General features: G+C 32.2%; 1 protein-coding gene across 1 annotated transcript; it reads right to left on the bottom strand.

Annotated features, from left to right (window-relative positions):
- Nucleotides 1-3,343: 3,343 nt before the first annotated feature.
- On the bottom strand, nucleotides 3,344-7,244 carry LOC120126151 (probable protein S-acyltransferase 16). The gene is made up of 7 exons (XM_039144423.1): nucleotides 6,814-7,244; nucleotides 5,493-5,585; nucleotides 5,003-5,104; nucleotides 4,739-4,816; nucleotides 4,564-4,662; nucleotides 4,365-4,460; nucleotides 3,344-3,973 (listed from the first exon to the last, which is right to left on the bottom strand). The coding sequence occupies exons 1-7, from the start codon at nucleotides 7,078-7,080 to the stop codon at nucleotides 3,860-3,862; spliced, it is 849 nt and encodes a 282-aa protein (XP_039000354.1). The 5' UTR covers nucleotides 7,081-7,244; the 3' UTR covers nucleotides 3,344-3,859.
- Between the last annotated feature and the right edge of the window lie 9,428 nt (nucleotides 7,245-16,672).

Genomic DNA, 16,672 nt, shown 5'->3' with positions numbered 1-16,672 from the left:
GATAGCCAATCAGGTTCATTAGCGTGATGGCTCTAAAATAATCAATAAACGTCTATCACATCACCTCCCAAGATAATCAATTAGGGTTAATCTCAAACGACTAATTGAGACCAGTGACACGACAACTCCCAACTAAGGTCATGCCCAAGAAACTATAAATAACCATGTATGAGATATCGAAAGGAGAACATGACACCACCCCTAACCATCTCTCCATGGGTTATGGCTTAGATAAACCTTTTTACCGCTTCTATGGTTGTTGGCTATTTTACCAGTCAAAAAATTTTGAATCAAGAGAACATCAATCTAAGATCGTTCCACATCACATGCCATAAGCTTCAAATGTTTGATAAAGACATAATATTAAAATTAGCCTCCCAACGTTTATCAAAATGATCATTTTGGCCTATATTCTATTTTATGGAGTATTTTAACCCTCAACGTTTTATTTTAAGACAAAAATACCCATCTATATACGAAAATCGTTAATTAACACACGATAAACGCTCCAAAACATGAGTTTTTTTACCTTAAAATAAAACATTAAAAGCCAAAATGCTCTAAAAAAATATTACAGGCCAAAGAGATTATTCAGTCAAATATTAGGGGGATTTTTTCGTAAAATAAAACATTGGGGTCAAAATACTCTAAAAATATATAGAAATTAAAATGATCATTTTGATAAACATTGAGTACTAATTTTTACATTATGCCAATAAAATACACCGTATTAAATAACTTCCCTTCTCTTCCCCTTTCCTTCACTTTCTCTCTCTTAGGGGCTATTTGTTTGGCTCTGAATGAAACCATTCAGTGCTTCAACGTGTTTGTTTCTCATCTCTGAATGATTCAGTGCTGACTAATTCAGCAAAACAGTGCTGAATGATTCAACATCAAAGTACATTCTAAATTATTCAGAGCCATTATCAAACAGCATGTCACATTCAGAACTAATTCATTCATACAGAGACTCTGAATCATTCAACATTTGAATCATTCAATACTTAATCATTCTAAAGTAAACAAACAACCCCTTAAGACCTTGTAACTTTAATATAATAATCCTAAGAATAATGGCACTTCAGATGTAAAACCTTAAGTGTTTTGGATTTCTGGGTTGCATTACTACAAATAAACATCAACAACAGTTCATCTCTTTTTCTGTTTAACCTTCTTCTTCCCTCGTCAACCCCATGAGCCTAAAAAACCACCAGAGCCTTCTCTCTCTGAAACTTCAACAATTATCTCATCCTCAAATGGCTCAGCCTCCATCCTCATACAAAGAATAAGAAAAGCAGCCGCAGGACAAAGAAGAATATGATTCCGTATTGGGTCTGCGCCTCTCCAATGAAGAATCGAGCCAAGACCGGAATTTCATTGACTGTTTCAAGGTGTTGGACTCGTACTCTGATCATGATCAAGATCAAGGAAATGAAACTGACCCTAAAGTATTTTCATGTAACTACTGCCATAGAAGATTTTATTTGTATATATATACGAAAATAATTAAATAAATTAGAAAATTTTACGATTTTTTTTGATAAAATTAAATAAAACCCCAACGTAGGGTTTACCTCCTTGCATGTAGGACAACCGTAATTTTTTTTTTTTGGAAAAAATACTAAAATTAGACTCTATCACTTATAAAAATGGTCATTTTAACTCATATTCTTTTTTTTTTGGAACATTTTGTCCTCCTAACGTTTCACTTTGGGGACAAAAAACCCCTTCTATAGATGAAAATCATTAATTAACAAATGATTAACGATCCAAAATAGAGGTATTTTTAACCTAAAATGAAACATTGAGGATTAAAATGCTCTGGAAAAAAGAATAAATGTCAAAGTAACTATTTTGTGAAATGTTAATGGCTTTTTTACCCTAAAATGAAACGTTTGGAGCCAAAATGCTTAAAAACATAGAATAAGAGCCGAAATGACCGTTTCGAACTTTTGGGATTATGCCTTTTTTTCCTTTTTTTTTATGTACAAATCTATACTCTCATTTCACATTTATATTGAACTACCATTGATCCACCATTATATTTCGAACTTGTTGTAAATATCATTCAATTTCAAATCTGTTGGAGAAGAAAATGATGTTTATGCTTTAAATTCTTAAACATATATCTGTTAAATAAAGACTAGGAAAAAAACCCAAGATAATCTAGGTTTTGGAAAATCTATCGTTCAAGTGAAAAGAACGATCGGGTTACCTTTAGTTAAAAAATAATTACTATTTAAAACATTATTTAATTTATTTTCCAATCTTTTTTTGTTAAATCAGAATTAATGTAAAACAAATGGATGCCAACCAGACAAAATTTCAATGACCAACGTTGTTTTAACAGGATTAAAATTTAGAGTGAAACACATGCTATAAACATTTTGTCAATTAAACCTTGAAATAAATTCTGTAAATCTCTTTAAAAGGAAACATAACATTGTCTAATAAACACCCAATAAGTTTCCAATTAAACCCCAAGTTTCAGGTTACTTGACTGGCAATTAGTGCCTCTTGAAAACTAAATTCACCATTAACATTTAGCTTTTACAGAATATAACAGACTACTAGAAATGATTTCGACAATTAGAATAAACCCCTATTTTATTTGGGCTTTTGTTTATGATTCGAATCAGAAATTCTGTTTGACTCTCCGATTTTTGTAGTCACTTTGTTTAAATAAATGGCTTTTTATATGGTAAAACTAGAAATAATTGCTCGATTGGGTCTACTTTTACCCCAATTTTCCACTTAAAAATTCATACATGTTTTGGGATAATGCCATTTCAAGCTGACGCCAACAACCAATATTCAAGTAGGACAGATGCAAAGTTTAATGTTATGGAATAAATTTATAAAATTTTAAGGGAAGCAAAAACAAATTATCAATATAAAATACAAATTTTAAATTATATAAGAATTTAAAATTTTCAGGGGCATCAATGGTAAGGGATAACCCTTCTTCCTCCAATTTATAATGATTAGAAAAAAAAAAGCAAAATTCGAACATGTAACTAGCTTCATTTTATCAAAGTACCCATTTTCAGCACATATACGAAGATACAAATCTCCAATGATGATAGCGACGATGATGATGATGATGTTAATAATAATAATAATAATAATAATAATAATAATAATAATAATAATAATAATAATAATTGCTCAACAGTCAACACACACTCTAAGTTCAAATAATATATTAGCTAATTAGTTCCAAGTGAGAGCTAAATATGGGATAAAGACTTTGCCCCCTATAGAGTTATATGAGTACCGTGGTAAAGCCGGGGATAAAACAAAGAGATAAAAGAGAAAGAAGAAGAGTGATTGTCTTGAGTTAAAAAGGGAAAACAAATACCTTAAAGAAACTTTTATTTGAGTTATAGAGCTGAAAAGGATTTTACAGTTTCTTTTACATGATTGATACAATTTGTTGTCTTGATTAGCATGATCACTTCTACAATGATGCCCTCTTTATGGACAAGATGTCAAATTACAATACCTACCAGTAAACCACCCACAAACCATATGCTCAAGAAAAGGGAAAGAGTTAAAGAGGGAAAAATAAGTAACACCACACCGTTCCTATTTCTAATTCGACTGCTTTGCCCGGTTAGCTGACAGTTTTTTCACATCTTCGACGATTATTGCTTGTAGCAACAGTTTCAAGACTTACGTGATGGTCTTTTCCTATTTCCTTTTTTTTTCTTTTCCAAGGAGTTCCAAAACATGACAGAATACATGCTAGGATAACTTAAAAGGGGACTACCAGATGTGATCACAAGGTAAGTATATACCGATCCCTCAAGCAGATATTATATCGTCAAGGCAATGTAGAAAAAACGAAATTGAAACTTCATTTTGACGTTGATGAAGCAGATATTATATCGTAAGCTGTGCGAAAACGAAGACCATTACCTATGTGTCTTGATATGGGGCATATCCAGCAGAAGATACTAGGACCCAATACCTAAAACAAACAGATGGCAACCTATGAAATTTGAGCTATAACAGCATTCCAGCCTTCTATATAAATGAGAATGAAACAAGGCAAGAAAAGAACCAAATTAGTGAAGTTCAATCTAGTGTTGGTCCACCTCAGCTAACCTAGTAGATAATCAGCTCACCATAGTAGGCAGGTTCATAATTGGCAGAGACAGACTTCTTACGATAAAATAAGATAAGAGGATATTTCGAACACCCGGAAGCTACAATCTAAAGCTAATAGTAAAGAAGTGACGTTTTTCCTTAGAATTCATAGAGGCAAAACCATAATCACCAAGTCTTCTAAAATCCATCAACGCAACATCTTACATCCATCAGAATAGAAAATGGAGAGAAGATTAATTACTAGTTATTACCGTTGTTAGATTTTCAAAGGCACCAAGATCATATGGATGTTTATAGACATTCCCTCCTTTCTCTGCAAACCACATAGCTCTCACCCCTTCATGATACTGCCGATTTTAAAAATTTGAAGGAAATAAGTAAAAAAATTATTTTAAATGCAAAAGTAAATTAGCAATAAGCAACAATACAATGTAAAACAATCCTAATTACCTCAATGGTTGTCTTATTTTGCAAAATAAGGTAAATATGCCAACCCAGGAGAACACTTAAAGCAATACTTAAGGGGACTAGCAACAGTCCAGAAATAACCTGAAAATGGTAAGTTATAAGCATAAACGAATATGGTAAACTCTAGCTGTAAAAGGTAGGTAATCATTTATGTTACATATGCGATTCTGAAAGAGTCTGCAGTTTGCTGCTTATCATTATGGGAATCATTAGTTAAGCTCCCCACAAGTAATACCTGTCATTTAAGAGAACATAAGATACTAAAGAGAAAAGGACCATGACATAAATCAATCCAAAGGAAGAAGAGGCACTTAGTGCAAGGCAATAAGTGCGTAATAAGAACATAAGAAAGAGCTTGAAATCAGAAAAGACACTTTAAAGATCAAAGGAGAAATAAATATATTATTTCAATATGACATACCAGGGAATAGAGGCAAGCAATCACGGCATATACAACAAAGACGAAGAAAACCTTGTAGTTGGCATGGCCGACACAATTATTTATCCAAATGCAATGGTGATCCTTATAAAAGAAAAGAGCACTTTTAGTGCATTATTAGAAGTGCTGGATAATATGATAGTATTATCATATTCGATAAACAGTTATCATGTGGAAAACTTATTTTCTAGAATTATTATTAAAAAATGATAAATCAGAATACAGTATTTTACTGATCGTATATACAGAATCTAAATCTTATCACACTAGGTAATCTTATCTTTATCTAGTATTCTAAAATTCAAATAACCTATCTGACGTACAAATATTTATCTGATAAACAGACCACTAACAACAAAACACTTATCCACAGCAATTAAAAAAACATTAATTTAATATGGTAATACTATCATATTATCCAACATTAAGGGCATTTGAGACATGCACGAATATTATAATAGATTGCACGTACCATTTTCAGAATGCATCTTTTGCAAACACGACAGTGATGTGCACGAGGAGGCTTAAAACAAGAACACTTTTGGCAAAATCTCAAATCCCCTCCCTACAAAACATTCTGAAGAAAGGTCACTATAAAAAAATAAATGAACAAAATAAAGCCATACAATTAAAACATAGGTCTATTAACCTCCCAAATGCAATAAAATTTCATTGACCACATTTATTTATGATATTACAATGCTTGAAGCATACTTTCTAGAGTCAACCCAACTTAACATGATTTAACTCCACTTACATGTGAAGTTTGTCCCATTGAGATTATTTGGACTTAAAGTGTTCTGCACAAATCCTTAACAAGCATAAAAATCACAATCAATCTTTGAAAAGAAAACAAGATTCAAGAAAACAGGGAATTCCAGCTTTTTTCAATGGTTCTGGTTCCAGGTAAAATCAACATTAATATTTGAGATCAAGCGTGACACACAATTACGTCAACACATGCTTTTAAGGTATCCATTTGATAAACAAGGAATTAAAATCTGACAAAGACGACAAATATTGTCAGGTGATGGCAATAAAAGCACTGGTAGTTAAGAGAGAAATCAATGACAGCTGGAGCATCACCATATATCAAATGATGTCGAGCCAAATAACAGCCACTATTATGATTAATAATGAAATATCACACAACAAAATTCAATAAGGCTAAGACCAAATGTCTGAACATGCCATAGCGACATTCTATAAACCTTGATGAAATGGTAAGGCCTTTCTATCATGCATCATATCAATCAAACCCCTGATACAGGGCAGCTAAAGGGCTTAGTTTTAAAATCTTTCTTTCACACACTAATGAATCAAATATTTTGACTCAATTTTCTGAAAAGGCCATCTACCGATCAACAGAGATTAGAATGTCTTTTGACAATGCATTTTGCTCATCTCCATATTTGGGGATCTTTGACTCAAATAATAACATAATTATAAAAACCTGCAATTCAGGTAAATACACATCTCATTTTTCCAAAACTTCCACCAAATCCAAGCATAATTAGAGAACGAAAGATCTTTTTTTTCTCACCTCAAACAAAATTTGCTAATCTATTCCAACTCCAATATCGGCTATTTTGCATGCAATAATCATGAAGAAAAAAATCTTCATTTCTAACAAACCCAAATTAGAGAATTAGTATTTTTTTTAATTAAAAACAGAAAACTTCATCCAAACTATAACGAAAAAACCAAAATCAATTCGTCGTGGTTCAGAGAGGAAACATAAGCATCCTCAGCAGAAAAAAAATTCAAGCCTTCTGTCTGACTTTTCAGCGTACCTTGCGTTTTATCTCATGGATAGGAACTCCTGGATCTTCAATATCGGGCATGAACGAAGACGGAACCCGACCCGGATCCGCGAAGATGGCAAAGGCGTAATTCAACACACACATGACGGCAACACAGGTAAAAGAGACGGCGTTCATGATGCCAGGGGAGGTCATTAGACCAAGCCAGCGATCAATGAAAATGAAGACCGTACAATAGTAAATAAAAACGATGGCCGAGATGACAACGGTTACAGAAAAGCTGAAGCCTCGCTTCATGGTTTTTAGATGCTTTTACTGTAAATGTTCGGTTCGATTGGCGGAAACGCCGGCGTTTCAAACGACGGCGCCTCCGGCGGTTGTGAATACCGATGTGGATCTTTTCCCCTTTTATTTTTCAATTTTTTTTTTTGGTTTGCAGGGAAAAGTTGGAGCTTTAATCCGGAGGGTCTAGATGATGCGAAATGCGGTGCCGTTGAAGTTTTTTTATTTCTATTTTACACGAATGCCCCTTTAATTTCTTCTGCCTTCTCAGATTGGCTCTTTGTAAAATTTTGTTTTATATTTTGGTAATTTGTTTGGCTGTACTACTTCAATTTTGGTAACTTTGTATCTAAGTTTTTTTTTTTTACCAAGAGGTGACGAGTTTCAATAAAATATTTTTTATTAAATTTATCACATTGATATAAAAAGTTTGAATAAAAAATATTTTATTAAAACTCGTCATTTCGAAGTGACGAGTTCCATGCATTGTAAAAAATACCGTAGATAACAAAATAAAAGTGTTTATGCCATATTTTACAACAACAAAAAACTGGGCTGTCCTATTGGACCCAAAAAACTTCATATCTATTTATTGCTTTATATGGTTAGCTATCTTCAAATTTAATCCATTTAATTTAAAATTTTCACCAATAACCGGTTGGTCTATTGGGATGAAAGATTAGATCTTTTAAGCAAGGTCAGGGGTTCGAATTTTGGTGATTGTGTATGGAGCAAATTGGATTGGGAGGGTTGCCCATGTCTCTATAGTATCAGATTCGAATTAGTCGATCAATAAATCAGATATCGGTGATGTTATACTAATTTTTTTAAATTGACATTGTGTCTTTCTTTTAGGTCGATAATTGTTAAAATAACTATTTATAACAGTTGAAGTTGAGTTTTTTTATGTATTATTGTTGTATCTTGTTAATAATTTTTATTTTTATTAATAATTATTTTTTAATATTATGAATTAATTGAATATTAATTTAATTAAAAAATATTTTAAATAAATATGAGGTGAATATAAAGCATAATATGTTTAAAAATTCTTAACATGTTGACAATGAACGTTCATCCGCATATGTAGTGTTTGAATATGTGACTATAAGGATAATAAGAAATCCTTTAATTATATAGATCGGTTGGTTTGTGATAAAAATGATGAATTTGAATATGAATGAAATGATTAATTTTGTCTTTTATGTTTGATTTGAATATATAAGTATAACAAAATGCATTTTGATTGAGGATTCAAATAAAACTTGAAAATAGATGGAACGAAGTATGTATGATTGATGGGGAAAATATAATTCAAGGCTGGTTTAACATGGAATTTGCTTAATATACTAAAATGATCCTTAATCTAATACAGTTCGTTCAAGTAAGTCCTTCTATTTTTCCCCTTTTGTCTGAATAAGCTTTTTCTTTGATTTCTGTTAATGAAACACTTGATTTAATGACAATATTAAAAGTAACGGTATTTTTGGAGTAAATATCAGAGATACAAACTATAATATAGATTTAGATTAAAGATTTGTTTGGTAATGTTGTCTAAAATCACTTTTAATTAAAAATTTTTGTTTTGATTGCAAAATCAATGTCAAACGAGTAAAAATTGAATAAAAAATATGGTGGAAATTAGAGTCATCTCGGACATTTTTGGGGTCCTGAACGAAACTAAAAATAGACGCTTATACAAAAAAAATATTTTATTACTTTGAAAATTAATTTAATACTAAATTAATAAATCTTAGAAAATGATTAAATGTAACCCCTAGACCCGGTCTGTGAGTTAGACTCAAACCTAAGTGGTCACATATCCCATTCAGAGGTTTTTTTTTAATATCTTACAATACATTATATTAATAATACAGATATGTCCAAACTTATAGCAAATACATGTCACCAAACATAACTGAAAAACATATAGAAATATATGTTCGTACAAAATAAGTAGTTGATTTCCACTGATGTCAAATCTGCTAGCTTACTGTCTGCTACTATCTGAAAAAGGGTAAAAACTACAGAATGAGCTAAAAAGCTCAGTGTGCTCCATACAGTATATAAGAAAAATATACAGATAAAACCTTTCAATGAAATCAGTTTATGCAATATGTTTTTATTTTTTTTTTAAAACATGAACACTACCCCCATCCGTTCACATCATAGTTGTGTAAGTTCCCCAGAACCATACACCCAACCGCACATGCCATTTAGACCCTGAGCACAAAGCCGAGAAGTCTGCAGATAATCTTCCTTCAACAATACCCCCCAAATGACAATGAATGTATTCAATTGAAAACAATGATTAATCACTTAAAACATAACAAATATTTCATACTTAGAAACCATATGCAGAAATACGGAAATCAGAATTCAAATCAATAATTCAGATATCAGATAAGCAGATCTCAGAAATCGGTATGAAATACCTTAATTCTGAAATTATATCAGAATATACAGCAAATCAAATATCAAATACTCGGTATTCAGATAAATTATTTAAATCAGTAATATAATACTGTTAGGAAACACACCTGTAACAGTCTGGGAAATCAGATAGGGAAGCCTATTACTGGTATGTCGATCACGTTCTGCTGCAGCGCTAGACCCTACGAATTGGAAAAATCCATATTGGAATCCTAATATAAATAATATAAATATTATTTAAATAATATACGGAAACCTACGGGTAATTCTCGTAGTACGCGGTTCAGGCTGATCTAACAAACGGATAATACCGGACCTAATTGATCCTTGCTCAGGTGAAACACGAGTACCTTCATAAAATATTTTATTGAAAAAAATCCTTGACCAAATCTCATTTAAATAATCAAAATATTAAAATATTAAGCCTTTTGGGTTTACAAGCTCGATTCGGGAATTTCGGGTCAGAATTTGGCAAAACGGACTTCGGAATCAAATTCAGGACGTCGAAAAACATAAAGTATGACCTTCCGAAATTTCGAATTCTTGGTCAAAAATAAAGTCAACGGGTTTGAATGACGATTTGGAGACTTTCGGGTTTGAATTTAGTAAAACGGACCCCAAAAACGGATTTGAGACGTCGAAAACTATCAGGATAGGTATTTGTGGACGAAAGCAAAGGTCGTTTAATATCCGGTCAAAGCCGGTCAAAGTAGGTCAAAAGACTGTCAAACATTTTACACAAATAGCACCCTTTTTAAAATAATTACCAATATAGCACCAAAACCAAATTAATTCCCAGAATAGCACCAGTCAACGGGTCGGGTCAACGGTCGGGTCGGGTCAACGGGTCGGGTCGGGTCAACGGTCGGGTCGGGTCAACGGTGCGGGTCGTGACCGGTCAAACCGGTTCAAAACCGGTTAAACCGATTTCCAGCGTTCACTCGCCTGCGGCGGCGCGTGTGGCGCGTGCGACGTCCTCCGGGGCTCTAAAAATCACGGAAAAATTTCTAAAAATTATTTTGAGCGATTTCGAGATACTTACTAAGATCGGTTCAAATTTTTGAACGGCGGAGAGCTCGATTTCGACTCGGCCGAATCTTTGACTGATCCACCTCCCCACGCGTCGCCGTCAACGGAGATCGAGGATGACACCGGCGGACTCGGAACGGCACAAGGAACACGATGGTGCGGGAGGTGTCGTAAACGGAGTAGCGATCGACGATGAATTTAGGATTTTCTAGGCGATTGAGCTTAAAAAAAACGTCGATGCTTTGACTTGAAATTCACGGTGTTTGGCAGCGTTTCGCTTCAATTAAATTGAGGGAATTGTTCCTGACTCGATAACGAACACGATGGTACTTTCAAAACGACAATCGGAATTCGGACGGTGTCGGAATCGTCGTCGGAAGTTGAGGTAAGGAAATGGAAATTTGGGAGGAATTGGGTTCTGATTTTCAGAACCCAATTCACGCATATATCATATATATATAAACCAAATACCTAACTTTTTTGGGTAAATTCAGGGCTTGGTCCCTGAATTTTCTTTAACTCTAAAACAAGCTACAAGTTTTAAAACCTTTCAGTTTAGTCCCTAAAAATTACCAATTTTCACAATTAAATCTTCAATTCCATTTAACTATTATTTTGATATTATCGGGTTGTTACATTAAATTAGAGGCCTAAATCATAAAAGTAAAAAGTTGGGTTGGAAATATTAGAGGCCTCAATTATAAAGGTAAAAAGTGAGATTTAAAAAAAAAAATTGGGGCTTCAATTACAAAGGTAGAGTGAGATTGAAAAAATTAGTGACCTTAATTATAAAAGTAAAAAGTGAGATTGAAAAAAGACCTCAATTATAAATGTAAAAAGTGAGATTAAAAAATTAGGAGCCTCAATTATAAAGGTAAAAAGTGAGATTGAAAAAAATTAGAGGCCTCAATTATAAAGGTAAAAACTGAGATTAAAAAAATTAAGTGCTTCAATCATAAAGGTAGAATGTGAGATTGAAAAAAATTATAGGCTCCAATTATAAAGATATAAAGCGAGATTGAACAAAATCAGAGGCATCGATTATAAAGGTAAAAAGTAAGATTAAAAAGTTAAGGGCTTCAATTATAAAGGTAGAAAGTGATATTGAAAAAAATTAGAGGCCTCAATTATAAATATAAAAAAGTTGGATTAAAAATTAGGAGCCTCAATTATATAAATAAAAAATTAGATATAAAAAATTAGGGCTTTAATTATAAAAAAATAAAAAATAAATATCTCGGTTGTAAAAATAAATAGTATGATTCACCCTATAAAAATGGGGGACCAAAGCAATCGCTCACCCTACTCTTTAAAATGGCCATATGGTGGAAACGATAGTTTCAAATCAACTGCAAAAGTTATGATTTCTAACTTTTCAATTTTGTATTAAGAAACAAATTTATATTTTTACCGTTACCAATACATGGACTCACTCCAGTCATTTGTTATAAAAAATAACTTTGAAATTCAATTTATTTTATTAATTATGTATTTACATTTCAAAATACTAATATTCTTTAAAAATATTTTATTGTATAATACTTTATTTTAAATAAAATTTATGATTTATATATTAAATATTAATAGTAAGTTATTATAAAATATATTTGGGTAAACTACATTAGTGACCACCAAACTATAACCCCTTTTCATTTTAACCACCATTTTTGAATTTTTGTCAATCAGGTTACCCAACTATTTAAATACATTCAATCAAGCCACTTGTCACTAACATTTAATGGAAGTGCTGACTTATAAAATTAATACAATTACACATTTGGTCATTGTCACTTAAATATTTTATTAATTTAGTCCTAATTTTAATAAATAAAAATAAATTTAACCATCAAACCAGATCATGCCACATGTCACCATTTGATTAGAGGATTTAATTTATTTTAATTTAATAATTTTATTTTGAACCAATCAGAGGGTGACCTGATGGAAAGAAAATTAAAGAAAATGAAATAGGGGAGCGAATGGATCTGTAGGAATTTGGAAGTTCGATTGAATAACCGAAAATGTTGCCAAGAGAGGGTGAATTGACAAATAAAAATTTTGGGATTATGGAGATAAAGGATAGAAAAATTGCACAATTATTTAGAGTGATTCGACTTTTCAACCAAGTATACATCCACTACCTTAGTCTCACACTAAGGATTTTCTAACAAATTTACTAATTTGTTCTTTCTTTTTCTAGGCTTAAGAGTAACATTTTACAACTCTCTAGTTTCCAATGGCTAAACTATAACCAAACCCCTTTTAGAAAAAGATAAATAAAATGTAAATAAGAAAATTTCACAAGGTAGGTGTTTACACAATTAAACTCACTAAAAACAGTACGTACAAGAGAAAAGAAAGATAAAGAGAGAAAAAAACTTTTCTCTTGATGATCAATTCTTGGATAGGTGTTGTGTAACCTCCTTCAAGTGTCCTTAATTTGTTTTTATATGTTAGAATGAGTTTATGGATATTTCTAGCTGTTGAGAATGTATTGGAGCCATTGGGGATTAAAAATATGCAAAAATAACTGCCCAAATACAGGAGTATCGATACTCAGGTTGGAAGTATCGATAATGCTCTAATAAAAAAACTAGCCATTATATGACCGTTGGACAACGAGTATCGATACTAGGGTTTGGAGTATCAATACTAGTATCTATACTTGCATAGTATTAGTACCAAAATTACATACTGGAATCTGAACACATTTAAAACCAATAGGCAGTATCGGTACTACCATGGGAGTATCGATACTTCCCTTACCTTGGGTATCAATACTACATAAACAATATCGATATTGTTCATGTGGTATCTATACTGAAGGAACACTATCGATACTTCTTGTCCTGAAAAATGTTTTGAATTCAAATTCAAGTTTTATGGACTTTGAATTATTTTTTGAAAACTTTGCATAAATTCAATTTAGTCCAAAAATATTTTCCCTTAAATTTGTTATATCAAAATAGGTTCAACAATCTCCCCTTTTTGATATAACAAAACATTTGAAAAATGGTTTTTGGCAAAACCCCCCTAATAAAACATTTAATGAAAAAGATAAATATTTTGAAAAATATTAAAGCTCCCCCTTTTTCATTCTTGAAATTAAAATTGTTCAAACCCATACTTATCCCCCTTTTTGTTATATAAAAAATAGTTCAAACTTTAAGGTTTAAAAAATAACAATTGGAGAGTAAGTGGATATTTTAACTTAAAGTTCATTTGAAAAATCAAAAGCTCCCCTCAACAAAACCATTCCAAAAAAGTTGACTTTAAAGAACTTGACACTCAAAAACTATTGAACTTCAATCAAGGACGAACAAACATGTTAGTAACACATGAAATTCTACCAATCCAAGTCTATACTACTTTATGAACTATTAACATAAGACATTAAGGTTCATATGAATAAAGCTATCAAAAAATGCTATGCATTTGAATAAAAAAAAGTTGATATCAATTGTTAGAGAGATATCATTTGCAATAAAATCACATCCACAAAAATTTAAATTAATGGTCAAAAATTAAAATTTGTGAAAACAAAACATTAAGACCAAATTTGACCAAAAAATATTAAGATGAACAAACATTTACAAAGATCATTAAAACTTTAAAGTGTCATTCATAACATATTTTAACATACATGAGATAGAAAACACATAATCATTTATGCTAAAAAACTCATGCATGCTTAAAATAAAATAGGCAACCAACTACCCAAAATTAAAAACATTTAAGTGTAGAGGTCACCTATTCTTTATTTTGTGTGGCTAGAGCATTTGAATTTCTTCACTTTGGTTACCATTGCTCCCACACACCTACAAGAGAACTTTATATAGATTTTGTATCCAAATTGCTTTGGATCCTTGAATGTTAGTACATAAGTCTCTTGTTCCCTTAGGAACCCATACTTGTCTAATTTTAAAATGTTTTCTAAGTTTTGAAGGACAAGTATGTTCCATGTGACAATGGAAATGGCAATGTGAGCATTTTGTCATTTTTAAACATGATGAATTGTTTTGAGAAATTAATTCATTTTCTTTTGTTAAGATTTCAAGCTTAACTTTCAAATCATTTTTTTTTTCAAATTACTGATGTTGATTTTTGAAAGCTCAAAATCATTTTTCAAAATTTCATTTTGCTTTACAAAATCAAAATTCGTTTTCAAAATCGAATCATTTTCAATTTTGAATTTTGAAATTAATTTCTTATATTTGGAATTCATGGTCTCAAATTCCAAATACAACTCATCATAGGCATCCTCTAACTCTTTAAATGAATAAGAATTTAAATCACAAGAGTTTGAAGTTACCATTGAATCTTCTTGAATGGCCATGAGGCATGGATTGACTACTTCATCAATGGAGTTATCTTCATCACTTCAAGCCGCCACAAATGCCTTCTTTTTTCTTGATCCCTTCTTCTTTAGGAGAGGACATTCATACTTGACATGTCTCATCCTTTGACACTCAAAGCACATCGGGGGACCTTTCTTCTTGCTAGATTCATGCTTCACTCCTTTTCCTTTGGAAGTCATGAATTTAGTGAATCGTTTGAAGAACTTGGTCATTTTTTTTATCTTCTTCTTTATCCACCTCTTCACTTGAGTCTTGATTATTCTCATTGGTGGATTTGAAGGCAGTTCCCACCTCATTCTTGTTTTTCTTCTTGTTTTTCTTCTTTCTTATTTCTTTAGAGTTTCACCTCACGAGTGAGTAAAGAACTGATGAGCTCATTGAGGGTGTATAACTCCAAGTCTTTGGCTTCTTTGATGGCATTGGCTTTGCCTTCCCAAGACATAGGCAATGAGGCAAACATCTTTCTCACCATCTTTTCATTAGGATAGACCTTCCCAAAGTTCTTCAAGTCATAAATGATCGTGGCAAACTGATCGGACATTGTCTTGATGTCTTCATCGGGCTTCATCTTGAAGTTTTCATAGTTAAGAGTGAGAATGCCAATCTTAGACTTCTTTACTTGGCTTGTTCTTTCGTGGGTCACCTTCAATTTGTCCCAAATCTCCTTAGCATTAGAGCATGAAGATATTATACTATACTATACTATACTCGTATGAGATAAGAGCACAAAAGAGGATGTGTTTGGCTTTGGCATTGAGTTGGGCAAGCTTTTAATCCTCACTTGTCCACTCCTTTCGATTTCTTGGAGGTACGAGAGAACCGTTGATGATGGTATCCCAAACCGCAAAGTTGATGGATTGGATGAACAACATCATCCTATTTTTCCAATATGAATAATTTGCTTCATTGAAGTAGGGTGACCTATGGATGGAGTGAGAATCCTCAAGGTAGTATTGGTCGGATATAGAAGTCATCTTCTTGGTTGCTTCGGGAATTTGATAGAGAGCTTTCAAGGATCTTCACAAGGTTGTTAAACCATCGATTTGTGACCCGCTTTGATACTAATTGTTAGGAAGTCTACATCGACTACCTTAGCTCCACACTAAGGATTTTCTAACAAATTTACTACTTTGTTCTTTCTTTTTCTAGGCTCAAGAGTAACTTTTTACAACTCCCTAATTTCCAATGGTTAAACTAGAACCAAACCCCTTTTAACAAAAGGATAAATAAAATGTAAACAATAAAACCTCACAAGGTAGGTGTTTACACAATTAAGCTCACTAAAAACACTATGTACAAGAGAAAAGAAAGATAAAAAATGAAAAAAAAAAACTTTTCTCTTGATGATCAATTCTTGGATAGTTGTTGTGTAATCTTCTTCAAGTGTCCTTTACTTATTTTTATATGCTGGAATGAGTTTGTGGATGTTTCTAGCCGTTGGGGATGTTTTGGATCCGTTGGGGATTAAAAATCTGTAAAAATAAAATTTCCCAGACACAAGAGTATCAATACTCGGGTTGGGAATATCGGTATTCCTCTAATAAAAAAACTAGCCATTATATGATCGTTAGACAAGGAGTATCGATACTAGGGTTTAGAGTATCAATACTAGTACCAATAGGCAATATGAGTACTGCCATGGGAGTATCGATACTTCCTTTACCTGGGGTACCAATATCGCATGAAAAGTATCGATATTGTTCATGTGATATTGATACCAAAGGAACAATATTGGTACTTCTTGTCCTAAAAAATGCTTTGTGTTCAAATTCAAGTTTTATGAATTT

The sequence above is a fragment of the Hibiscus syriacus genome, unplaced genomic scaffold (genome assembly GCF_006381635.1).
Source record: "Hibiscus syriacus cultivar Baekdansim isolate YM2019G1 unplaced genomic scaffold, ASM638163v2 tig00110450_pilon, whole genome shotgun sequence".
Lineage (NCBI taxonomy): Eukaryota > Viridiplantae > Streptophyta > Magnoliopsida > Malvales > Malvaceae > Hibiscus > Hibiscus syriacus.
This window is presented reverse-complemented; position numbering and strand designations above follow the sequence as displayed.